The 25,769-nt window shown below is 46.3% G+C and overlaps 1 protein-coding gene across 4 annotated transcripts in view; it reads left to right on the top strand.

The window, feature by feature from the left end:
- prkcaa (protein kinase C, alpha, a) overlaps nucleotides 1-25,769 on the top strand; it is a 446,457-nt gene that overhangs the window by 307,556 nt on the left and 113,132 nt on the right. For all 4 annotated transcript variants that reach the window (XM_043715075.2, XM_043715073.2, XM_088000739.1 and 1 more), the window contains exons 6-8: nucleotides 8,941-9,097; nucleotides 13,056-13,190; nucleotides 14,338-14,428. In XM_043715075.2, coding sequence (XP_043571010.2) covers nucleotides 8,941-9,097; nucleotides 13,056-13,190; nucleotides 14,338-14,428 — 383 coding nt within the window. The remainder of the gene's footprint in view (nucleotides 1-8,940; nucleotides 9,098-13,055; nucleotides 13,191-14,337; nucleotides 14,429-25,769) is intronic.

Genomic DNA, 25,769 nt, shown 5'->3' with positions numbered 1-25,769 from the left:
CATAATGTAGGACTGTCAAGGCCAGTAATGAGTGAAAGGGGGATTGGATCACGTCTGTAAACAGGTTCACGTGTGAATGGATATGGGGAGAGGAGGCAGTTTTTGACCACATTCGGAGCCATGATATCTGTGTCTAGCACACAGCTTCAATAATCATCTTCAACTGTGTTGCTGGGGAAAGAAGCCCTTTTACTGAGTGCAGCGAGGAATTCATTTCAGGATCTCACACACACTGTCACTGTCAGGAGAGATTCACACACAGAAACACAAGCACTGCTGGAGAAACTCAGCAGGTCTGGCACCATCTGTGCAGAGAGAAAGCAGAGTTAAATGTTTGCTGTCCAGTGACCATTCTTCACTCCTGAAGAATTGTTCTAAAGAAGGGTTACCAGACCCAAACCGTTAACTCTGTTTCTCTCTCCACAGATGCTGCCAACTCTGCTGACTTTCTACAGCAATTGTTGCTTGTGTTTTGGATTTCCAGCATCCACAGTTATAGAGGCAGAGAGTCTTGGAGACGTACAGCAAAGAAACAGAACCCTTCGGTCCAACCCGACCAGGCCAACCAGATATCTTAACCAATTCTAGTCCCATTTGCCAGCATTTTGTCCATATCCCTCCAAACCCTTCCTATTCATATACCCATCCAAATGCCTCTTAAATGTTGCAATTGTACCAGCCTCCACCACTTCCTCTGGCAGCTCATTCCATACACGTACCACCCTCTGTGTGAAAACATTGCCCCTTCTGTCCCTTTTATATCGTTCCCCTCTCACTCTAAACCTATGCCCTCTAGTTCTGGACTCCCCCACCCCAGGGAAAAAACTTTATCTATTTACCCTATCCATGCCCTCATGATTTTATAAACCTCTATAAGGTCACCCCTCAGCCTCCGACGCTCCAGGGAAAACAGCCCCAGCCTGTTCAGCCTCTCCCTGTAGATCAGATCCTCCAACCCTGGCAACATCCTTGTAAATCTTTTCTGAACCCTTTCAAGTTTCACAACATCTTTCCAATAGGATGAAGACCAGAATTGCACGCAATATTCCAACAGTGGCCTAACCAATGTCCTGTACAGCCGTAACATGACCTCCCAACTCCTGTATTCAATACTTTGACCAATAAAGGAAAGCATACCAAACGCTTTCTTCACTATCCTATCTACCTGCGACTCTACTTTCAAGGAGCTATGAACCTGCACTCCAAGGTCTGTTGGTTCAGCAACACTCCTTAGGACCTTACCATTAAGTGTATAAGTCCTGCTAAGATTTGCTTTCCCAAAATGCAGCACCTCGCATTTATCTGAATTAAACTCCATCTGCCACTCCCCAGCCCTTGGCCCATCTGATCAAGATCCTAATCTGAAGTAACCTTCTTCGCTGTCCACTACACCTCCAATTTTGGTGTCATCTGCAAACTTACTAATTGTACCTCTTATGCTCACATTCAAATCATTTATATAAATGATGAAAAGTAGTGGACTGAGCACCGATCCTTGTGGCACTCCACTGGTCACAGGCCTCCAGTCTGAAAAACAACCCTCCACCACCACCTTCTGTCTTCTACCTTTGAGCCAGTTCTGTATCCAAATGGCTAGTTCTCCCTGTATTCTGTGAGATCTAACCTTGCTAACCAGTCTCCCATGGGGAACCTTGTCGAACGCCTTACTGAAGTCCATATAGATCACATCTATGCTCTGCCCTCATCAATCTTCTTTGTTACTTCTTCAAAAACCTCAATCAAGTTTGTGAGACATGATTTCCCACGCACAAAGCCATGTTGACTATCCCGAATCAGTCCTTGCCTTTCCAAATACATATACATCCTGTTATTCATTTCTTTGATTTTTTTCAGATTTACACATAATATAACCATTTTGTGAGAAAAGAAGTGAAATCAGCAGGAGCTGTAAATCCTCAGCAGGTCAGGCAGCAGCTGAAGAGAGAAAGACAGGGGGCAGAGCTAGCAGTTTACGTGGCTGTTCCTGTGACTGTCTGCTGCACCCTCACTCTCATTCCAGCTTTCCCAACACTCGTGTCATTTTTGTTTTTATTTGGGAATGGAGCGTTGCTGAAACAGATTAAGGCCTGATGTCTGTACTGTCCCCGAACAGTATGGTCTCAATCATTGGGAACATCGTTCAGACTTCTCACCTGCACACCACCTGAACACCTCAAAGTACTCCCCAACTGTAGTTCAAGCCTGATTCAGCAGAGAGTGTGCGGGATGTCAGAGACTCGAGCAGTCCTGCAGCTCCACCAGGTGGTCATAATGTGAACTGGACCTGCAGGAGTTGTAGTGACATGTACTTTTTTTAATTCCAAAAATATACTTTATTCATCAGAATGTCTTTGTATACATGCGTCATCACTAACGCAGTTCGGTTCTGTGCAGTAGCATATGAAAAACAAACATTGAATTGTGACTATCCAGCAAAAATTGAAGACATTTCTTCCTTGTACAAGATTATATTTCAATATGTTTGAAGCATCTGGAGGGACTAAGAACTGAACGGACTTTCAGCTGAAAGTCCATGGATGGTGGTCTGTCCCCAGTGAACTTTGGTAGCAGCTGCCCCAAGCTTTAGTGTGTCCCTCAACACATTACACAATCAAACACCTCCCTTCTTCGGAAGCTTTGAGACTTTTTGTGTGACTGAAGGCTTTGACCAGATGTGGGCCGACCCACAAGAGTGTCATTGGCAGGGTGTGAGTATGACGCTGTAGATACTGTGTATATCCAAGAGGAGGGGAGGCATAGATTTAATGTGATGTGCGAATGAAGCAAAGGTGATGTGAGAGAAACCTTCTGGATATGGCAAGTAATTGGGGGTTGGAATATACAACGTGGGAATGCAGTGGAGGTGGGTTCAGTTGAAGAATTCAAGAGGGTGGTCATGGTGTGCAGAGAAATGGGGAAACGGCAAGAGATTGGCATGGGGCAAAGGCTCGATGGGGTGACTAGCCTTCTGAATTGTAATAACATTGTTATCATTCTGTATTATCCTATCGGCAGATGGAACCAATGTGAAAGCTTAGAAACGTTCCCAAAAAACGTCCCCAACCCATTAGTTAATAGGTGGCACTGGGAATGTGTAAGTGACAATAGGGTTTTCCATTGTAATGGCTGATGCTGTGGTATCTGCATCTGTTCCATTGTCAGTGGTAATGTCCCACGAGACCCAGACTAATGTTTGAGGGATATGGGTTCAAGTCTCATCCCAGCAGCTCATGGAATTTCAATTCAATGGTGGCCACAGTAACTATTATCTTTTGTTGGCTCAATGGTGTGTGTAAGGAAATCTGCCAACCGCAGCCATTCTGAATCCCAGGCCCACAGCCTTGAAAGTGGAGTCGCAGGTAGATAGGATAGTGAAGAAGGCGTGTGGTATGCTTTCTTTTCTTGGTCAAAGTATTGAGTACAGGAGTTGGGAGGTCATGTTGTGGCTGTACAGGACATTGATTAGGCCACTGTTGGTATGTTGCGTGCAATTTTGGTCTCTTCCTATCGGAAAGATGTTGTGAAACTTGAAAGGCAAGAATGTTGCCAGGGTTGGAGGATTTGAGCTACAGGGAGAGGCTGAACAGGCTGGGGCTGTTTTCCCTGGAGCGTCAGAGGCTGAGGGGTGACCTTATAGAGGTTTATAATATCATGACGGGCATGGATAGGATAAATAGACAAGGTCCTTTCCCTAGGGTAGGGGAGTCCAGAACTAGAGAGCATAGATTTAGGATGAGAGGGGAAAGATGTAAAAGCGACCTAAGGGGCAACGTTTTCACGCGAGTGGTCCAATTGCAACATTTAAGAGGCATTTGGATGGGTACATGAATAGGAAGGGTTTGGAGGGATATGGGCCGGGTGCTGGCAGGTGGAACTAGATTGGGTTGGGATATCTGGTCGGCATGGACGGGTTGGACCAAAGGGTCTGTTTCCATGCTGTACATCTCTATGATACGTGGTTGACCTTGAACAGCCTGAGCAAACCATCCTGTTCAAGGGCAGTTCGAGAGGAGTAACAAATCACATGAGAAAACCCAGATTGTGTATTTCATAAAGATGTCCTGCTGACAGTGTAAACTGAGGTACTGATCTCACTGGGCAGGATAAATCTCACACATTTCTCATTCCTTTTCAAAAAAAACATAACTTGCTCCAGTGGTGTATAATCTTTGCTACCTCTCCTGCGGAGGATAGTCTTGCGTTAGGAAATGGACAGTTGGCTGAATCAATTCTTCTTGTTTCATTCAGTACTGCCGACTCGCAAACCATTTCCTGCTCAGTCAGTTCACCCACCCCATGCTGTACTGGGGTTGTGTACAGTAAATAAATGACAGTAGGGTTTGTTTTGCTGTGATTGATGCTGTGGACTCTGTGTTTGGTCTGTTGTGAGTGGTAATACCCCTGGAGTAAAGTTGCATGAGCTGAAAATGTGTTGCTGGAAAAGCACAGCAGGTCAGGCAGCATCCAAGGAGCAGGAGAATCAACGTTTCGGGCATGAGCCCTTCTTCAGGAATCATTCCTGAAGAAGGGCTCATGCCCGAAACGTCGATTCTCCTGCTCCTTGGATGCTGCCTGACCTGCTGCGCTTTTCCAGCAACACATTTTCAGCTCTGATCTCCAGCATCTGCAGTCCTCACTTTCTCCATAAAGTTGCATGATACAAGCTAATGGACATGGGCGCAAGTCCCAACCCAGCAGCTGGCCTGTGTACCTCCATGATCTCGGCTCCATGCAGCACTTGTAATGGAGGTTGACCGAGACATTTCCAGTCAGCATCTAGTTTGCCAACATGAAGGAGCAAGGGATTTGCAGATCAGTTGATAGGAGGCAGGTACCCATTTTAATGAACATCAAAGTACAATTGTTCACCTTGCCTGGTCAAAAACCTCTTTAATATACACAAGCGCACATTAGTTCTGAAAGCTCCCTCTCACATATTGTTTTCAAAGAAATCACCATGGCTAAAGAAATACTTAGCAATTAATTATTAAACTCTTCAGGCACACAGAAAATCCCATATGTCACCAGTTCATAATTGTCACAGGAAACAGACTATTTTATTATACTTTTAATGAAGTGGACTCGCTGTAACGTGCAGATTTTATGTAAACAATAAAAACGGATTTTATTGTAAAATAATTAGAAATGGTTTTAATCACAAGGTAAAAGTATAATCGCATTAATTCTAAAACACGCCTTTACAAACTCCTAAAACATCCCTTGTACAGTTCTCACACCCAAGAAAAAGTCTTACCTTGACAGGTTGAAGTTGACTCTGACATCCCCCCCCAGTCTGAACATCTGATAGCTCATCCCTGGAGCTTTCATACACCCAAATGTAAATGTTCTCAGTTTCAAGTAAACTCTTAAGTGCTTTATCCAAACACGTTAGGTCTGAAACTACAATAAGCCTAGTCTAAGCTAAGGACCATTGCTTTGCACAACCAATATTCATCCAAGGACTCCTCCAGGCCAGCCCAAAACTGAAACAAAAACTAAAAGGTCTCTGTTTGTAAGCTCCAGCTGTTTCCCCTGAGCTTCAAAAAGTCCAGAAATGTTTAACAGTCATTGATGCAGCTTGCTCAGTCAACCCCCCGCCCCAAACATACACAAAAATGCATCATTTCTGAAAGGTAGTTTTCACAGTCTGTTTTAAGGAGAATCACTATGGTTACAGAAATAGTTACAAGGTAATCATTGAATTCTTCAGGGACACAGAAAACGCCATATGTCACTCATTCAAAAGTTTTTTTAAATGATAAAGATATCTATCAATCATACAGCCGTGAACACAGTTTCACTTCACCACAGAGATTTGCTGCTCTGAAGCAGAAAGGCCTCTGATTGGCCCTTCAGCGTTAAAGAGTCTACCATTCATTGAAAAGGAAACCTTCAAGCTGGAACCATTGTTCCCCATCCACAAACCCCATTCCCCATCGGCAAACCCCATTCCCATCCACAAACCCCATTCCCCATCGGCAAACCCCATTCCTCATCGGCAAACTCCATTCCCCATCCACAAACCCCATTCCCATCCACAAACCCCATTCCCCATCGGCAAACCCCATTCCCCATCCACAAACCCCATTCCCCATTGGCAAACCCCATTCCCATCCACAAACCCTATTCCCCATCCACAAACCACATTCCCCATCCACAAACCCCATTCCTCATCGGCAAGCCCCATTCCCATCCACAAACCCCATTCCTCATCCATAAACCCCATTCCTCATCCATAAATCCCATTCCCATCCACAAACCCCATTCCTCATCCATAAACCCCATTCCCATCCACAAATAGCAATCCCCATCCACAAACCCCATTCCCAGCCACAAACCCCATTCCCCATCCATAGACCCCATTCCCATCCGCAAACCCCATTCCTCATCGGCAAACCCCATTACAAATCCGCAAACCCCATTCCTCATCGGCAAACCCCATTCCCTGTCCACAAGCCCCATTCCCATCCACAAATCCCATTCCAATCCACAAACCCGATTCCTCATCGGCAAACCCCATTCCCATCTACAAGTCCCATTCCCAACCACAAACCCCATTCCCGTCCACAAACCCCATTCGCGTCCACAAACCTCATTCCCATCCACTAACCCCATTCCCATCCACAAACCCCATTCCCATCCACAAATCCCATTCCCATCCACAAACCCCATTCCCGTCAACAAACCCCATTCCCATCCACAAACCCCATTCCCCATCCACAAACCCCATTCCCATCCACAAACCCCATTCCACATCCACATATCCCATTCCTCATCCACAAACCCAATTCCCATCTGAAAACCACAATCCCCATCCACAAACCCCATTCCCATCCACAAACACCATTCCCATCCACAAACCACATTCCTCATCCACAAACCCCATTCCCATCCACAAACCCCATTCCTCATCCACAAACCCCATTTCCCCATCCACAAACTGCATTCCTCATCCACAAACCCCATTCCTCATCCACAAGCCGCATTCCTCATCCACAAACCCCATTCCTCATCCACAAATCCCATTCCCATCCACAAACCCCATTCCTCATCCACAAACCCCATTTCTCCATCCACAAACTGCATTCCTCATCCACAAACCCCATTCCTCATCCACAAGCCGCATTCCTCATCCACAAACCCCATTCCTCATCCACAAACCCCATTCCCATCCACAAACCCCATTCCTCATCCACAAACCCCATTTCCCCATCCACAAACTGCATTCCTCATCCACAAACCCCATTCCTCATCCACAAGCCGCATTCCTCATCCACAAACCCCATTCCTCATCCACAAACTGCATTCCTCATCCACAAATCCCATTCCTCATCCACAAACTGCATTCCTCATCCACAAACCCCATTCCTCATCCACAAACCCCATTTCCCATCCACAAACCGCATTCCTCATCCATAAACCCCATTCCTCATCCACAAACCCCATTCCCATCCACAAACCCCATTCCCCATCCACAAACCCCATTCCCCATCCACAATCTCCATTCCCTGTCCACAAACCCCATTCCCACCCACAAACCCCATTCCCCATCCACAAACCCCATTCTTCATCCACAAACCCCATTCCCCATCCACAATCTCCATTCCCTGTCCACAAACCCCATTCCCATCCACAAACCCCATTCCCCATCCACAAACCCCATTCTTCATCCACAAACCCAATTCCCCATCCGCAATCTCCATTCCCTGTCCACAAACCCCATTCCCACCCACAAACCCCATTCCCCATCCACAAATCCCATTCCTCATCGGCAAACCCCGTTCCCTGTCCACAAACCCCATTCCCATCCACAACCCCATTCCCTCCCACAAACCCCATTCCCCATCCACAAATCCCATTCCTCATCGGCAAACCCAATTCCCTGTCCACAAACCCCATTCCCATCCACAAACCCCATTCCCCATCCACAAACCCAATTCCTCACCGGCAAACCCCATTCCCCATCCACAAACCCCATTCCTCATCCACAAATCCCATTCCCATCCACAAACCCCATTCCTCATCCACAAATCCCATTCCCTTTCACAAACCCCATTCCTCATCCACAAACCCCATTGCCATCCACAAACCCCATTCCCCATCCACAAACCCAATTCCTCATCGGCAAACCCCATTCCCATCCACAAACCCCATTCACCATCCACAAACGCCGTTATCATCCACAAACCCCATTCCCCATCCACAAACCCCATTTCCCATCCACAAACCCCATTCCTCATCGGCAAACCCCATTCCCATCCACAAACTGCAATCCCCATCCACAAACCCCATTCCCATCCGCAAACCCTATTCCCCATCCACAAACCCCATTCCCATCCGCAAACCCCATTCCCCATCCACAAACAACATTCCCCATCCACAAACTCCATTCCTCATCGGCAAACACCATTCCCCACCCATAAACCCCATTCCCCATCCACAAACATCATTCCCATCCACAAACCCCAATCCCCATCCTCAAACCCCATTCCTCATCGGCAAACCCCATTCCCCATCCACAAACTGCAATCTCCATCCACAAACCCCATTCCCATCTGCAAACCCTATTCCCCATCCACAAACCCCATTTCCCATCCACAAACCCCATTCCTCATCAGCAAACTCCATTCCCTATCCACAAACCCTATTCCCATCCCATTAGGTGTGTGCTCGGGACCCAGAATCAGTCCTTGGTAGAGTGATCATCTGCTGTGTAATATAGGATCGGAGCTGTGTCTACATCTGACTGAGACTGGTCTGTTCCTGATTTTAGGGTACAACACCAAATCCTAAACTAACTGCTAATTCAGTCAACGGCACACATCTGATGGTTTTCAATTACACCAAAGTATAAATTGTAGCAGTAATTTTGTTTTTCCATTTTTAAACTGAAATCTCTGCTCTTCCAGACGGTTTAATTTCACTTTTCCTGTTTTACAGTGCGAGATGCAAAAAACCTAATCCCCATGGATCCCAACGGTCTTTCGGATCCCTATGTAAAACTCAAACTCATCCCTGACCCAAAAAGTGAAAGCAAACAGAAAACAAAAACCATGCGCTCGACACTGAATCCCAGCTGGAACGAATCATTCACATTGTGAGTATGCTTCCTGTCTCCACTATCTCGACAGGACCAATGGAAAATCTTTTCAGTTTCATTTTCCACAAGAACAAACATTTGGTGTTTCAAATATTACACTGTTCAGGGTATTGTATCGTTCACCTCATGGGCCATGTGACATTTATTCATTATGCTCAGGCCTTGTGCGTGTGTTTGTGTGAACATAGAACATTACAGCGCAGTACAGGCCCTTTGGCCCTCGATGTTGCGCCGACCTGTCATATCAACCTGAAGCCCATCTAACCTACACTATTCCATGTACATCCATATGTTTGTCCAATGACGAATTGAATGCACTTAAAGTTGGCAAATCTACTACCGTTGCAGGCAAAGCAATCCATTCCCTTACTACCCTCTGACATTTGTCCTATATCTATCACCCCTCAATTTAAAGCTATGCCCCCTCGTGCTCACCGTCACCATACTTGGAAAAAGGCTCTCCCTGTCCACCCTATCTGACCGTCTGATTATCTTATATGTCTCTATTAAGTCACCTCTCAACCTTCTTCTCTCCAACGAAAACAGCCTCAAGTCCATCAGCCTTTCCTTGTAAGACCTTCCCTCCCTACCAGGCAACATCCTAGTAAATCTCCTCTGCACCCTTTCCAAAGCTTCCACATCCTTCTTATAATGGGGTGACTGGAACTGTACACCAATACTCCAAGTGCGGCTGTACCAGAGTTTTGTACAGCTGTAGCATAACCTCATGGTTCCGGAACTCGATCCCTCTATTAATAAAGGCGAAAACACTGTATGCCTTTTAACAACCCTGTCAACCTGGGTGGCAACTTTCAGGGATCTGTGTACATGAACACCGAGATCTCTCTGCTCATCTGCACTCCCAAGAATCTTACCATTAGCCCAGTACTTTGCATGGTGGTTACTCCAACCAAAGTGAATCACCTCACACTTGTCCGCATTAAACTCCATTTGCCACCTCTCAGCCCAGCTCTGCAGCTTATCTATGTCTCTCTATAACCTACAACATCCTTTGTCACTAACCACAACTCCACCAACCTTAGTGTCATCCACAATTCCACCAACCTTACTAACCCACCCTTCTAAGCCCTCATCCAGGTCATTTATAAAAATGACGAACAGCAGTGGACCCAACACCGATCCTTGTGGTACCCCACTAGTAACTGGACTCCAGGATGAACGTTTCCCATCAACCACCACCCTCTGTCTGCTTTCAGCAAGCCAATTATTGATCCAAACTGCTATATCTCCCACAATCTCATTTCTCCGCATTTTGTACAATAGCCTACTGTGGGGAACCTTATCGAATGTCTTGCTGAAATCCATATATACCACATCAACCGGTTTACTCTCATCTACCTGTTTGGTCACCTTCTCAAAGAACTCAATAAGGTTTGTGAGGCACGACCTACCCTTCACAAAACCATGCTGACTATCCCTAATCAAATTATTCTTTTCTAGATGATTATAAATCCTATCTCTTATAACCTTTTCCAACACTTTACCAACAACTGAAGTAAGGCTCACTGGTCTATAATTACCAGTGTTGTCCCTACTCCCCTTCTTGAACAGGGGAACCACATTTGCTTATTCTCCAGTCTTCTGGCACTATTCCTGTAGACATGACAATTTAAAGATCAATGCCAAAGGCTCGGCAATCTCCTCCCTGGCTTCCCAGAGGATCCAAGGATAAATCCCACCCGGCCCAGGGGACTTATCTATTTTCACACTCTTCAGGATTTCTAATACCTCTTCCTTGTGAATCTCAATCCCAGCTCGTCTAGTAGCCTGTATCTCAGTAATCTCCTCGACAACATTGTCGTTTTCTAGAGTGAATACTGTTTCTAGAGTGAATACTGTCGAAAAATATTCATTTAGTGCTTCCCCTATCTCCTCTGACTCCACACACAACTTCCCACTACTATCCTTGATTGGCCCTAATCTTATTCTCGTCATTCTTTTATTCCTTAAATACCTATAGAAAGCCTTAGGGTTTACCCTGATCCTATCCGCCAACAACTTCCCATGCCTCCTCCTGGCTCTTCTGAGCTCTCTCTTTAGGTCTTTCCTGATTACCTTGTAATCCTCAAGCGCCCTAATGGAGCCTTCACATCTCATCCTAACATAGTTAAAAATCATGCAACACCTGATGAAGGAGCGACGCTCCGAAAGTGTGCTTCCAATTAAACCTGTTGGACTATAACCTGGTGTTGTGTGATTTTTAACTTTGTACACCCCAGTCCAACAACAGCATCTCCAAATCATCCTAACATAAGCTGCCTTCTTCTTCTTCTTGACCAGAGATTCCACTTCCTTTGTAAACCACGGCTCCCGCGCTCTACAGCTTCCTCCCTGCCTGACAGGTACATACTTATCTTGGACACACAGGAGCTTTTCTTTGAATAAGCTCCACATTTCTAATGTGCCCATCCCCTGCAGTTTCCTTCTCCATCCTATGCTTCCTAAATCTTGCCTAATCGCATCGTACTTGCCTTTCCCCCAGCTGTAACACTTACACAGTGGTATACACCTATCCCTTTTTATCACTAAAGTAAACATAACAGAATTGTGATCGCTATCACCAAAGTGCTCACCTACTTCCAAGTCTAATACCTGGCCGCGCTCATTACCCAATACCAAATCTAATGTGGCTTTGCCCCTTGTTGGCCTGTCTACATACTGTGTCAGGAAGCCCTCCTGCACACACTGGACAAAAAATGACCCATCTATAGTACTCGTACTATAGTGTTCCCAGTCAATATTTGGAAAGTTGAAGTCTCCCATGACAACTACCCTGTCTCTCTCACTCCTATTGAGAATCATCTTTGCTATCCTTAGACTTGGAAGTAGGTGAACACTTTGGTGATAGTGATCACAATTCTGTTATGTTTACTTTAGTGATAAAAAGGGATAGGTGTATACCACTGTGTAAGTGTTGCAGCTGGGGGAAAGGCAAGTACGATGCAATTAGGCAAGATTTAGGAAGCATAGGATGGGGAAGGAAACTGCAGGGGATGGGCACATTAGAAATGTGGAGCTTATTCAACGAAAAACTCCTGTGTGTCCAAGATAAGTCTGTACTGTCAGGAAGCTTGTGTGTGTGTGTGTGTGTGTGTGTGTGTGTGTGTGTGTGTGTGTGTGTGTGTGTGTGTGTGTGTGTGTGTGTGTGTGTGTGTGTGTGTGTGTGTGTGTGTGTGTGTGTGTGTGTGTGTGTGTGTGTGTGTGTGTGTGTGTGTATCTTTCCCTTGTACACGGACTGTGTATGACAGTGGAAGATGGCTGCAGGAGAATTGTATATCTTGTAATTGCTTAATATTTTTTGCCCAATTAATGGAGTTAATTTATGATTTCCCAGGGTTGGAGGGAAGTGAGTCCTTGTTGAGGTTGTGAGACTACGACAGTACTCTCTGTCCCAGCCACTGAAAACATGCTGGAGGTGCCAGGTGCTATCCAATGGGATATTAAACCCAGGATCTCTGTTTTTATTCATTCATGAGCTGTGGGTGTCGCTGGCTGGGTCAGCATTTATTGCCTGTCCCTAGTTGCCCCTTGAGAAGGTGGGTGTAACCTGCCTTCTTGTATCTCTGTAGCCCACCTGCTGTGGGTTGACCCACAATGCCCTTAGGGAGGGAATTCCAGGATTTTGACCCAGCAACAGTGAAGAAATGGCGATGTATTTCTCCGTCAGGATGGGGAGTGGTTTGCAGGGGGGTGGTGTTCCCATGTATCTGCTGCTCTCATCCTTCGAGGTGATAGAGGTCAAGATATTCACCATCAGCCACACCAAGTCTGTGAGTGAGTGGAGCAATGAAGTGCAGTCGCAGGGTAGTGGGAGAGTGAGAAATGGGAACGCTGTGTGTTCTTAACACTGGGACCAGCCCTTTAGCTTTAACCCATTTATTGGTGGTTAATGGAAGTGACACTTGTTGTACAATGTCTCTCTGTCTCTGTCTAGTAAACTGAAAAGCAGTGACAAGGATCGGCGCCTCTCAGTGGAGATCTGGGACTGGGATCGCACCACGAGGAACGATTTCATGGGTGCTTTGTCCTTTGGTGTATCAGAGCTCATGAAATCCTCAGCGGTTGGTTGGTAAGTGTGTCCTCCTGAGACCACTCTTAATAAAATCTTCGAGAGAGAGAGAGAGAGAGAAAAAGAGAGAGAGAGAGAGAATTCAGGGGGTTATCTCATGGAAGTGTATAAGGTCACAGCTGGAAGGCAGGCAGCAGTTAATGTGAGATTAGTTCCTTGGATTGAGGGACCCAGAATAGGAGAAACACAAATTAACACTTGCCCATTTAGGATTCGAATTGAGGAGGACTTCCTCACATAGTCAGCCTGGAATTCTGATAATCTCTTTCCCGAAAAGCTGGGGACGGTTTGGAAAATCCGAGACTGGGGGAAATCCACGGAGGTTGGGATAAAGGGATCTGGGACAAATGCATAGGATTGAGGTACAGATCAATCACAGGCTGATTGACTGGAGCAGCGGGTTTGAGGGGCTGAATGGCCTCAGTCTGTTCCCTGCATTGACATCCTCCTATCTGGAGGTCAGACCTCTCCCGTACAGTCCCTAGCAGGGGTTAGACTGTTCAGGGTTTATGTGGCTGGTGATGGGTGGCAGCTGTATGCAGTTTGGAAGGGGGAGGGCATCCTGAATAACCGGGGAGCCCAGTTTGCTGCATCCAGCTCCAAGCCGAAGGCATGTGGGATTAACCCGGAGAGAGCAAGGACGGCTCATCCTGTGGACTGTCAGCCAGTGTTGAGCTACCATTGCACAGTACAGATGCTGGACTGTGAGCACATCTTAAGAAGGCCAGGCCTGGAAAGGAACTTCCAAAGCTCTGAACGTGGGCAGGAGGTTTGGAGAGAGAAAGAACTGGTCCTGAAACTGGTTGGTGTGGACCCAGTGTACCCAAACCCTGCGTCCCATTTCACAAAGCCCCAGTAACCCCACCAGTCTTCCCTCACCGCGCCCCCACTCCTCCTCACCTACCCAACCCCTATCTTCTCCTACAACCTCCCCTTACACCTCAGACTTCTCTCCTCCACCCCTTACCAGCCACAGTCTTCCCATCGCCCCCCCTCAACTCTTCCCCCTCCCCCCCCCGGTCATCTCTGGTATTCCAGTTGATGAGGAAGGGTTCCCGGTCTCTCTGTCATTATCAGTGCCCCCCACCCCTTCCCTTTCATATCTGAACGTGCAGAGTTAACCTTCTGCCCTTTGTCCTTGCCACAGGTTTAAGCTGCTGAGTCAGGAAGAAGGTGAATACTACAACGTCCCCATTATTGAGGATGACGGGGATTCTGAGCTTCGTCAGAAATTTGAGGTGGGTGCAGCCGTGTACGTCCACCCCTCCCCCATCCCTGAGCTGGCATCTTTTTTCTTAACAAGTGCAGGTCCACCTTGGGTTTGTTTTCATGCTGCAAGGTTTCGGAAATGGTCTTCCAGAGTTTCCCAGAAACCGTTGAGTCTGTCTCTCAGGCAGCGGTTTTTGGCTGATCCTGTTTTCGTCCAGATTTGTAAAGGAGGAAATTGGAAATGCACTGATTATTCAGTGTTTTATAGACCAAATAACTGTGAGCCCTGAAGTGACAGGGGCCTCAGACAGAACTTTGCAGTTACAGCAAGACAGACACAGGCCGTTCTATACAGTGCAGGCTGTGTTTGTTCACCAGGTGAATCCTCATATCCATAACCTCATTCCTGGTGAGCTCACTGTTAGCCTCAGATTGTCCTGGCTGGAGGAGGAAAGGGGGAGAAGGATACCCTCCCTGACTCTTCCCCTCCTGTGGACTGGTGTGTAAAACATACATCACACCAAGCATTACACACTGACAGAAAGCAGGAGCATGGGAATACAGCGCAGGAAACTACCATCGGGTTTGAGACTACGTCCAACAGCGTTCCATCATTGTTAGGGACAGTGTTCTGTTATTGTCTTAGATGATGTTCCTTTATTGTCTGAGACAATATTCCATTCTTGTAATTACATTATTGTCTTGAGACTATGTTCTGTTATTGTCTGGAACAGTGACCCGTTCTTGCCTGGGTCAATATTGTCCATGTGGGACAATATTTGATTATTCTCTGGGACAATATTTGATTTTACGGGACAACATTCCACTATTGGGATGGCACGGTGGCACAGTGGTTAGCACTGCTGCCTCACAGCGCCAGAGACCCGGGTTCAATTCCCGACTCAGGCAACTGACTGTGTGGAGTTTGCACATTCTCCCTGTGTCTGCGTGGGTTTCCTCCGGGTGCTCCGGTTTCCTCCCACACTCCAAAGATGTGCAGGTCAGGTGAATTGGCCATGCTAAAATTGCCCGTAGTGTTAGGTAAAGGGGTAAATGTATGGTAATGGGTGGGTTGTGGGTCGGTGTGGACTGGTTGGGCCGAAGGGCCTGTTTCCACGCTGTAAGTAATCTAATCTAATCTATTGTCCAGACCAATATTCCATTACTGTTTAAGACAGTGTTCCAGTATTTACAGGGTTAGTATTCAATTATTTTCTGGGACCATGTCCCATTATTGTCTCGGACATTGTTCTATTATTTTCTGAAAATATGTTCCAATATTTTCCGAGATGACATTCCATTTTTATCTGGGACAGTGTTTAAAATAACTCCACAGAGGCCGCTATCCCGTCCCCATATCTCCCTTTATTTACACATGCCTAGTACTTGACACTGATCCAGCGTCCTCAGAACCAGCTCTCGAAGTGAACAGAACCTCTAACACTCCTGTTCCCATCTGTCAGCCAGGGATCCCTCATTGGACCCTCATTGGGCGGCACGGTGGCACAGTGGTTAGCACTGCTGCCTCGCAGCGCCAGAGACCCGGGTTCAATTCCCGACTCAGGCGACTGACTGTGTGGAGTTTGCACGTTCTCCCCGTGTCTGCGTGGGTTTCCTCCGGGGGCTCCAGTTTCCTCCCACAGTCCAAAGATGTGCAAGTCAGGTGAATTGGCCATGCTAAATTGCCCGTAGTGTTAGGTAAAGGGGTAAATGTAGGGGTATGGGTGGGTTACGCTTCGGCGGGTCGGTGTGGACTTGTTGGGCCGAAGGGCCTGTTTCCACACTGTAAGTAATCTAATCTAATGTAATCTAATCTAATCTAATCTAATATGAGGTCCACCGGGTTGACTGTGCCACAGACCCTGCGATATTCCATTATTACTTATCTGTCTCGTATAATATTTGATTATTCTCTGGGGCAATATCCTATTCAATAGGTACAAATTACATTATTGTCGAGGACAATATTTTATTAGTGTCTGGGACAGTGTTCCATTACGGTCTGGGACAATGTTCCATTACTGTCTGGGACAATGTTCCATTGCTGTCTGGGACAATGTTCCATTACTGTCTGGGACAGTGTTCCATTACTGTCTGGGACAATGTTCCATTACTGTCTGGGACAATGTTCCATTACTGTCTGGGACAATGTTCCATTACTATCTGGGACAATGCTCCATTACTATCTGGGACAATGTTCCATTACTGTCTGGGACAATGTTCCATTACTGTCTGGGACAATGCTCCATTACTGTCTGGGACAATGTTCCATTACTGTCTGGGACAATGTTCCATTACTGTCTGGGACAATGCTCCATTACTGTCTGGGACAATGCTCCATTACTATCTGGGACAATGTTCCATTACTGTCTGGGACAATGTTCCATTACTGTCTGGGACAATGCTCCATTACTGTCTGGGACAATGTTCCATTACTGTCTGGGACAATGTTCCATTACTGTCTGGGACAATGCTCCATTACTGTCTGGGACAATGCTCCATTACTATCTGGGACAATGTTCCATTACTGTCTGGGACAATGTTCCATTACTGTCTGGGACAATGCTCCATTTCTGTCTGGGACAGTGTTTCATTACTGTCTGGGACAATGTTCCATTACTGTCCGGGACAATGTTGCATTACTGTCTGGGACAATGTTCCATTACTGTTCGGGACAATGTTGCATTACTGTCTGGGACAATGCTCCATTACTGTCTGGGACAATGTTCCATTACTGTCTGGGACAATGCTCCATTACTATCTGGGACAATGTTCCATTACTGTCTGGGACAATGTTCCATTACTGTCTGGGACAATGCTCCATTTCTGTCTGGGACAGTGTTTCATTACTGTCTGGGACAATGTTCCATTACTGTTCGGGACAATGTTGCATTACTGTCTGGGACAATGCTCCATTACTGTCTGGGACAATGTTCCATTACTGTCTGGGACAGTGTTCCATTACTGTCTGGGACAATGTTCCATTACTGTCTGGGACAATGCTCCATTTCTGTCTGGGACAGTGTTTCATTACTGTCTGGGACAATGTTCCATTACTGTTCGGGACAATGTTGCATTACTGTCTGGGACAATGCTCCATTTCTGTCTGGGACAGTGTTTCATTACTGTCTGCGACAATGTTCCATTACTGTTCGGGACAATGTTGCATTACTGTCTGGGACAATGTTGCATTGCTGTCTGGGACACGACTCCATTACTGTCTGGGACAATGTTCCATTACTGTCTGGGACAGTGTTCCATTACTGTCTGGGAAAATGCTCCATTATTGTCTGGGACAGTGTTCCATTGCTGTCTGGGACAATGTTCCATTACTGTCTGGGACAATGTTCCATTGCTGTCTGGGCAATGCTCCATTACTGTCTGGGACAATGCACATTACTGTCTGGGACAGTGTTCCATTACTGTCTGGGACAATGCTCCATTACTGTCTGGGACAATGCACATTACTGTCTGGGACAGTGTTCCATTACTGTCTGGGAAAATGCTCCATTATTGTCTGGGACAGTGTTCCATTACTGTCTGGGACAATGTTCCATTACTGTCTGGGACAATGTTCCATTACTGTCTGGGACAGTGTTCCATTACTGTCTGGGACAATGTTCCATTGCTGTCTGGGACACGACTCCATTACTGTCTGGGACAATGTTCCATTACTGTCTGGGACAATGCACTTTACTGTCTGGGACAGTGTTCCATTACTGTCTGGGAAAATGCTCCATTATTGTCTGGGACAGTGTTCAATTGCTGTTTGGGCACGACTCCATTACTGTCTGGGACAGTGTTCCATTACTGTCTGGGAAAATGCTCCATTATTGTCTGGGACAGTGTTCCATTGCTGTCTGGGACAGTGTTCCATTGCTGTCTGGGACAATGTTCCATTACTGTCTGGGACAATGTTCCATTGCTGTCTGGGCAATGCTCCATTACTGTCTGGGACAATGCACATTACTGTCTGGGACAGTGTTCCATTACTGTCTGGGACAATGCTCCATTACTGTCTGGGACAATGCACATTACTGTCTGGGACAGTGTTCCATTACTGTCTGGGAAAATGCTCCATTATTGTCTGGGACAGTGTTCCATTACTGTCTGGGACAATGTTCCATTACTGTCTGGGACAATGTTCCATTACTGTCTGGGACAATGTTCCATTACTGTCTGGGCAATGCTCCATTACTGTCTGGGACAATGCACATTACTGTCTGGGACAGTGTTCCATTACTGTCTGGGACAATGCTCCATTACTGTCTGGGACAATGCACATTACTGTCTGGGACAGTGTTCCATTACTGTCTGGGAAAATGCTCCATTATTGTCTGGGACAGTGTTCCATTACTGTCTGGGACAATGTTCCATTACTGTCTGGGACAATGTTCCATTACTGTCTGGGACAGTGTTCCATTACTGTCTGGGACAATGTTCCATTGCTGTCTGGGACACGACTCCATTACTGTCTGGGACAATGTTCCATTACTGTCTGGGACAATGCACTTTACTGTCTGGGACAGTGTTCCATTACTGTCTGGGAAAATGCTCCATTATTGTCTGGGACAGTGTTCCATTACTGTCTGGGACAATGTTCCATTATTGTCTGGGACAATGCACATTACTGTCTGGGACACTGTTCCATTACTGTCTGGGAAAATGCTCCATTATTGTCTGCGACAGTGTTCCATTACGGTCTGGGACAATGTTCCATTGCTGTCTGGGACAATGTTCCATTACTGTCCGGGACAATGTTCCATTACTATCTGGGACAAGGCTCCATTACTGTCTGGGACAATGTTCCATTACTGTCTGGGACAAGGCTCCATTACTGTCAGGGACAATGTTCCATTACTGTCTGGGACAAGGCTCCATTACTGTCTGGGACAATGTTCCATTACTGTCTGGGACAATGTTCCATTACTATCTGGGACAAGGCTCCATTACTATCTGGGACAATGTTCCATTACTGTCTGTGACAATGCTCCATTACTATCTGGGAAAGTGTTCCATTACTGTCTGGGACAATGTTCCATTACTGTCTGGGACAATGCTCCATTACTGTCTGGGACAGTTTTCCATTACTGTTCGGGACAATGTTGCATTACTCTCTGGGACAGTGCTCCATTACTGTCTGGGACAATGTTGCATTGCTGTCTGGGACACGACTCCATTACTGTCTGGGACAATGTTCCATTACTGTCTGGGACACAACTCCATTACTGTCTGGGACAATGTTCCATTGCTGTCTGGGATACGACTCCATTACTGTCTGGGACAATGTTCCATTACTGTCTGGGACAATGCACATTACTGTCTGGGACAGTGTTCCATTACTGTCTGGGAAAATGCTCCATTATTGTCTGGGACAGTGTTCCATTACTGTCTGGGACAATGTTCCATTACTGTCTGGGACAATGTTCCATTACTGTCTGGGACAGTGTTCCATTACTGTCTGGGACAATGTTCCATTACTGTCTGGGACAGTGTTCCATTACTGTCTGGGACAATGTTCCATTGCTGTCTGGGACACGACTCCATTACTGTCTGGGACAATGCACTTTACTGTCTGGGACAGTGTTCCATTACTGTCTGGGAAAATGCTCCATTATTGTCTGGGACAGTGTTCCATTACTGTCTGGGACAATGCACATTACTGTCTGGGACAGTGTTCCATTACTGTCTGGGAAAATGCTCCATTATTGTCTGCGACAGTGTTCCATTACGGTCTGGGACAATGTTCCATTGCTGTCTGGGACAATGCTCCATTATTGCCTGGGACAATGTTCCATTACTGTCTGGGGCAATGCTCCATTACTGTCTGGGACAATGTTCCATTACTATCTGGGACAAGGCTCCATTACTGTCTGGGACAATGTTCCATTACTGTCTGGGACAATGCACATTACTGTCTGGGACAGTGTTCCATTACTGTCTGGGAAAATGCTCCATTATTGTCTGCGACAGTGTTCCATTACTGTCTGGGGCAATGCTCCATTACTGTCTGGGACAATGTTCCATTACTATCTGGGACAAGGCTCCATTACTGTCTGGGACAATGTTCCATTACTGTCTGGGACAAGGCTCCATCACTGTCTGGGACAGTGTTTCATTACTGTCTGGGACAATGCTCCATTACTGTCTGAGACAATGCTCCATTACTGTCTGGGACAAAGCTCCATTACTGTCTGGGACAATGTTCCATTACTGTCTGGGACAGTGTTCCATTACTGTCTGGGACAATGTTCCATTACTATCTGGGACAAGGCTCCATTACTGTCTGGGACAATGTTCCATTACTGTCTGGGACAAGGCTCCATTACTGTCTGGGACAGTGTTCCATTACTGTCTCGGACAATGTTCCATTACTGTCTCGGACAAGGCTCCATTACTGTCTGGGACAATGTTCCATTACTGTCTGGGACAAGGCTCCATTACTGTCTGGGACAATGTTCCATTACTGTCTGGGACAATGTTCCATTACTATCTGGGACAAGGCTCCATTACTATCTGGGACAATGTTCCATTACTGTCTGGGACAATGCTCCATTACTATCTGGGAAAGTGTTCCATTACTGTCTGGGACAATGTTCCATTACTGTCTGGGACAATGCTCCATTACTGTCTGGGACAGTTTTCCATTACTGTTCGGGACAATGTTGCATGACTGTCTGGGACAGTGCTCCATTACTGTCTGGGACAATGTTGCATTGCTGTCTGGGACACGACTCCATTACTGTCTGGGACAATGTTCCATTACTGTCTGGGACACGACTCCATTACTGTCTGGGACAATGTTCCATTGCTGTCTGGGACACGACTCCATTACTGTCTGGGACAATGTTCCATTACTGTCTGGGACAATGCACATTACTGTCTGGGACAGTGTTCCATTACTGTCTGGGAAAATGCTCCATTATTGTCTGGGACAGTGTTCCATTACTGTCTGGGACAATGTTCCATTACTGTCTGGGACAATGTTCCATTACTGTCTGGGACAGTGTTCCATTACTGTCTGGGACAATGTTCCATTACTGTCTGGGACAGTGTTCCATTACTGTCTGGGACAATGTTCCATTGCTGTCTGGGACACGACTCCATTACTGTCTGGGACAATGTTCCATTACTGTCTGGGACAATGCACTTTACTGTCTGGGACAGTGTTCCATTACTGTCTGGGAAAATGCTCCATTATTGTCTGCGACAGTGTTCCATTACTGTCTGGGACAATGCACATTACTGTCTGGGACAGTGTTCCATTACTGTCTGGGAAAATGCTCCATTATTGTCTGCGACAGTGTTCCATTACGGTCTGGGACAATGTTCCATTGCTGTCTGGGACAATGCTCCATTATTGCCTGGGACAATGTTCCATTACTGTCTGGGGCAATGCTCCATTACTGTCTGGGACAATGTTCCATTACTATCTGGGACAAGGCTCCATTACTGTCTGGGACAATGTTCCATTACTGTCTGGGACAATGCACATTACTGTCTGGGACAGTGTTCCATTACTGTCTGGGAAAATGCTCCATTATTGTCTGCGACAGTGTTCCATTACTGTCTGGGGCAATGCTCCATTACTGTCTGGGACAATGTTCCATTACTATCTGGGACAAGGCTCCATTACTGTCTGGGACAATGTTCCATTACTGTCTGGGACAAGGCTCCATCACTGTCTGGGACAGTGTTTCATTACTGTCTGGGACAATGCTCCATTACTGTCTGAGACAATGCTCCATTACTGTCTGGGACAAAGCTCCATTACTGTCTGGGACAATGTTCCATTACTGTCTGGGACAGTGTTCCATTACTGTCTGGGACAATGTTCCATTACTATCTGGGACAAGGCTCCATTACTGTCTGGGACAATGTTCCATTACTGTCTGGGACAAGGCTCCATTACTGTCTGGGACAATGTTCCATTACTGTCTGGGACAAGGCTCCATTACTGTCTGGGACAATGTTCCATTACTGTCTGGGACAATGTTCCATTACTATCTGGGACAAGGCTCCATTACTATCTGGGACAATGTTCCATTACTGTCTGGGACAATGCTCCATTACTATCTGGGAAAGTGTTCCATTACTGTCTGGGACAATGTTCCATTACTGTCTGGGACAATGCTCCATTACTGTCTGGGACAGTTTTCCATTACTGTTCGGGACAATGTTGCATGACTGTCTGGGACAGTCCTCCATTACTGTCTGGGACAATGTTGCATTGCTGTCTGGGACACGACTCCATTACTGTCTGGGACAATGTTCCATTACTGTCTGGGACACGACTCCATTACTGTCTGGGACAATGTTCCATTGCTGTCTGGGACACGACTCCATTACTGTCTGGGACAATGTTCCATTACTGTCTGGGACAATGCACATTACTGTCTGGGACAGTGTTCCATTACTGTCTGGGAAAATGCTCCATTATTGTCTGGGACAGTGTTCCATTACTGTCTGGGACAATGTTCCATTACTGTCTGGGACAATGTTCCATTACTGTCTGGGACAGTGTTCCATTACTGTCTGGGACAATGTTCCATTACTGTCTGGGACAGTGTTCCATTACTGTCTGGGACAATGTTCCATTGCTGTCTGGGACACGACTCCATTACTGTCTGGGACAATGTTCCATTACTGTCTGGGACACTGCACTTTACTGTCTGGGACAGTGTTCCATTACTGTCTGGGAAAATGCTCCATTATTGTCTGCGACAGTGTTCCATTACTGTCTGGGGCAATGCTCCATTACTGTCTGGGACAATGTTCCATTACTATCTGGGACAAGGCTCCATTACTGTCTGGGACAATGTTCCATTACTGTCTGGGACAAGGCTCCATCACTGTCTGGGACAGTGTTTCATTACTGTCTGGGACAATGCTCCATTACTGTCTGAGACAATGCTCCATTACTGTCTGGGACAAGGCTCCATTACTGTCTGGGACAATGTTCCATTAATGTCTGGGACAGTGTTCCATTACTGTCTGGGACAATGCTCCATTACTGTCTGGGACAATGCTCCATTACTATCTGGGACAATGTTCCATTGCTGTCTGGGACAATGCTCCATTACTGTCTGGGACAGTTTTCCATTACTGTTCGGGACAATGGTCCATTACTGTCTGGGACAATGCCCCATTAATGTCTGGGACAATGTTCCATTACTGTCTGGGACAATGTTCCATTACTGTCTGGGACAATGCTCCATTACTGTCTGGGACAATGTTCCCTTACTGTCTGGGACAATGTTCCATTACTGTCTGGGACAGGTTTCCATTACTGTTCGGGACAATGTTCCATTACTGTCTGGGACAATGCTCCATTACTGTCTGGGACAATGTTCCATTACTGTCTGGGACAATTTTCCATTACTGTCTGGGACAATGCTCCATTACTGTCTGGGACAATGTTCCATTACTGTCTGGGACAATGCTCCATTACTGTCTGGGACAATGTTCCATTACCGTCTGGGACAATGCTCCATTACTGTCTGGGACAGTGTTCCATTACTGTCTGGGACAATGCTCCATTACTGTCTGGGACAATGTTCCATTACTGTCTGGGACAATGCTCCATTACTGTCTGGGACAGTTTTCCATTACTGTCTGGGACAATGTTCCATTACTGTCTGGGACAATGCTCCATTACTGCCTGGGACAGTGTTCCATTACTGTCTGGGACAATGTTCCATTACTGTCTGGGACAATGTTCCATTACCGTCTGGGACAATGCTCCATTACTGCCTGGGACAGTGTTCCATTACTGTCTGGGACAGTGTTCCATTACTGTCTGGGACAATGCTCCATTACTGTCTGGGACAGTGTTCCATGACTGTTCGGGACAATGTTCCATTACTGTCTGGGACAATGCTCCATTACTGGCCGAGACAGTGTTCCATTACTGTCTGGGACAATTTTCCATTACCGTCTGGGACAATGCTCCATTACTGTCTGGGACAGTGTTCCATTACTGTTCGGGACAATGTTCCATTACTGTCTGGGACAATGCTCCATTACTGTCTGGGACAATGCTCCATTACTGTCTGGGACAATGTTCCATTGCTGTCTGGGACAATGTTCCATTACTGTCTGGGACACGACTCCATTACTGTCTGGGACAATGTTCCATTACTTTCTGGGACAGTGTTCCATTACTGTCTGGGACAATGTTCCATTACTGTCTGGGAGACGAATCCATTACTGTCTGGGACAATGTTCCATTACTGTCTGGGACACGACTCCATTACTGTCTGGGACAATGTTCCATTGCTGTCTGGGACACGACTCCATTACTGTCTGGGACAGTGTTCCATTACTGTCTGGGACAGTGCTCCATTATTGTCTGGGACAGTGTTCCATTACTGTCTGGGACAATGTTCCATTACTGTCTGGGACAATGTTCCATTGCTGCCTGGGACACGACTCCATTACTGTCTGGGACAATGTTCCATTACTGTCTGGGACAATGCACATTACTGTCTGGGACAGTGTTCCATTACTATCTGGGAAAATGCTCCATTATTGTCTGGGACAGTGTTCCATTACTGTCTGGGACAATGTTCCATTACTGTCTGGGACAATGTTCCATTACTGTCTGGGACAGTGTTCCATTACTGTCTGGGACACGACTCCATTACTGCCTGGGACAATGTTCCATTTCTGTCTGGGACAATGCACATTACTGTCTGGGACAGTGTTCCATTACTATCTGGGAAAATGCTCCATTATTGTCTGGGACAATGTTCCATTACTGTCTGGGACAATGTTCCATTACTGTCTGGGACAATGCTCCATTACTGTCTGGGACAATGTTCCATTACTGTCTGGGACAGTGTTCCATTACTGTCTGGGACAATGCTCCATTACTGTCTGGGACAATGCTCCATTACTGTCTGGGACAATGCTCCATTACTATCTGGGACAATGTTCCATTACTATCTGGGACAATGTTCCATTACTGTCTGGGACAATGCTCCATTACTGTCTGGGACAATGTTCCATTACTGTCTGGGACAATGCTCCATTACTGTCTGGAACAATGCTCCATTACTGTCTGGGACAATGTTCCATTACTGTCTGGGACAATGCTCCATTACTATCTGGGACAATGTTCCATTACTGTCTGGGACAATGTTCCATTACTGTCTGGGACAATGCTCCATTTCTGTCTGGGACAGTGTTTCATTACTGTCTGGGACAATGTTCCATTACTGTTCGGGACAATGTTGCATTACTGTCTGGGACAATGCTCCATTTCTGTCTGGGACAGTGTTTCATTACTGTCTGGGACAATGTTCCATTACTGTTCGGGACAATGTTGCATTACTGTCTGGGACAATGTTGCATTGCTGTCTGGGACAC

The sequence above is a fragment of the Chiloscyllium plagiosum genome, unplaced genomic scaffold, assembly GCF_037043375.1.
Source record: "Chiloscyllium plagiosum isolate Xiang-an unplaced genomic scaffold, Cpla_swu_hap1 HiC_scaffold_25, whole genome shotgun sequence".
NCBI lineage: Eukaryota > Metazoa > Chordata > Chondrichthyes > Orectolobiformes > Hemiscylliidae > Chiloscyllium > Chiloscyllium plagiosum.
Note: the sequence above shows the minus strand (reverse complement) of the source record. Positions and strands in the feature narration are given on the sequence as shown.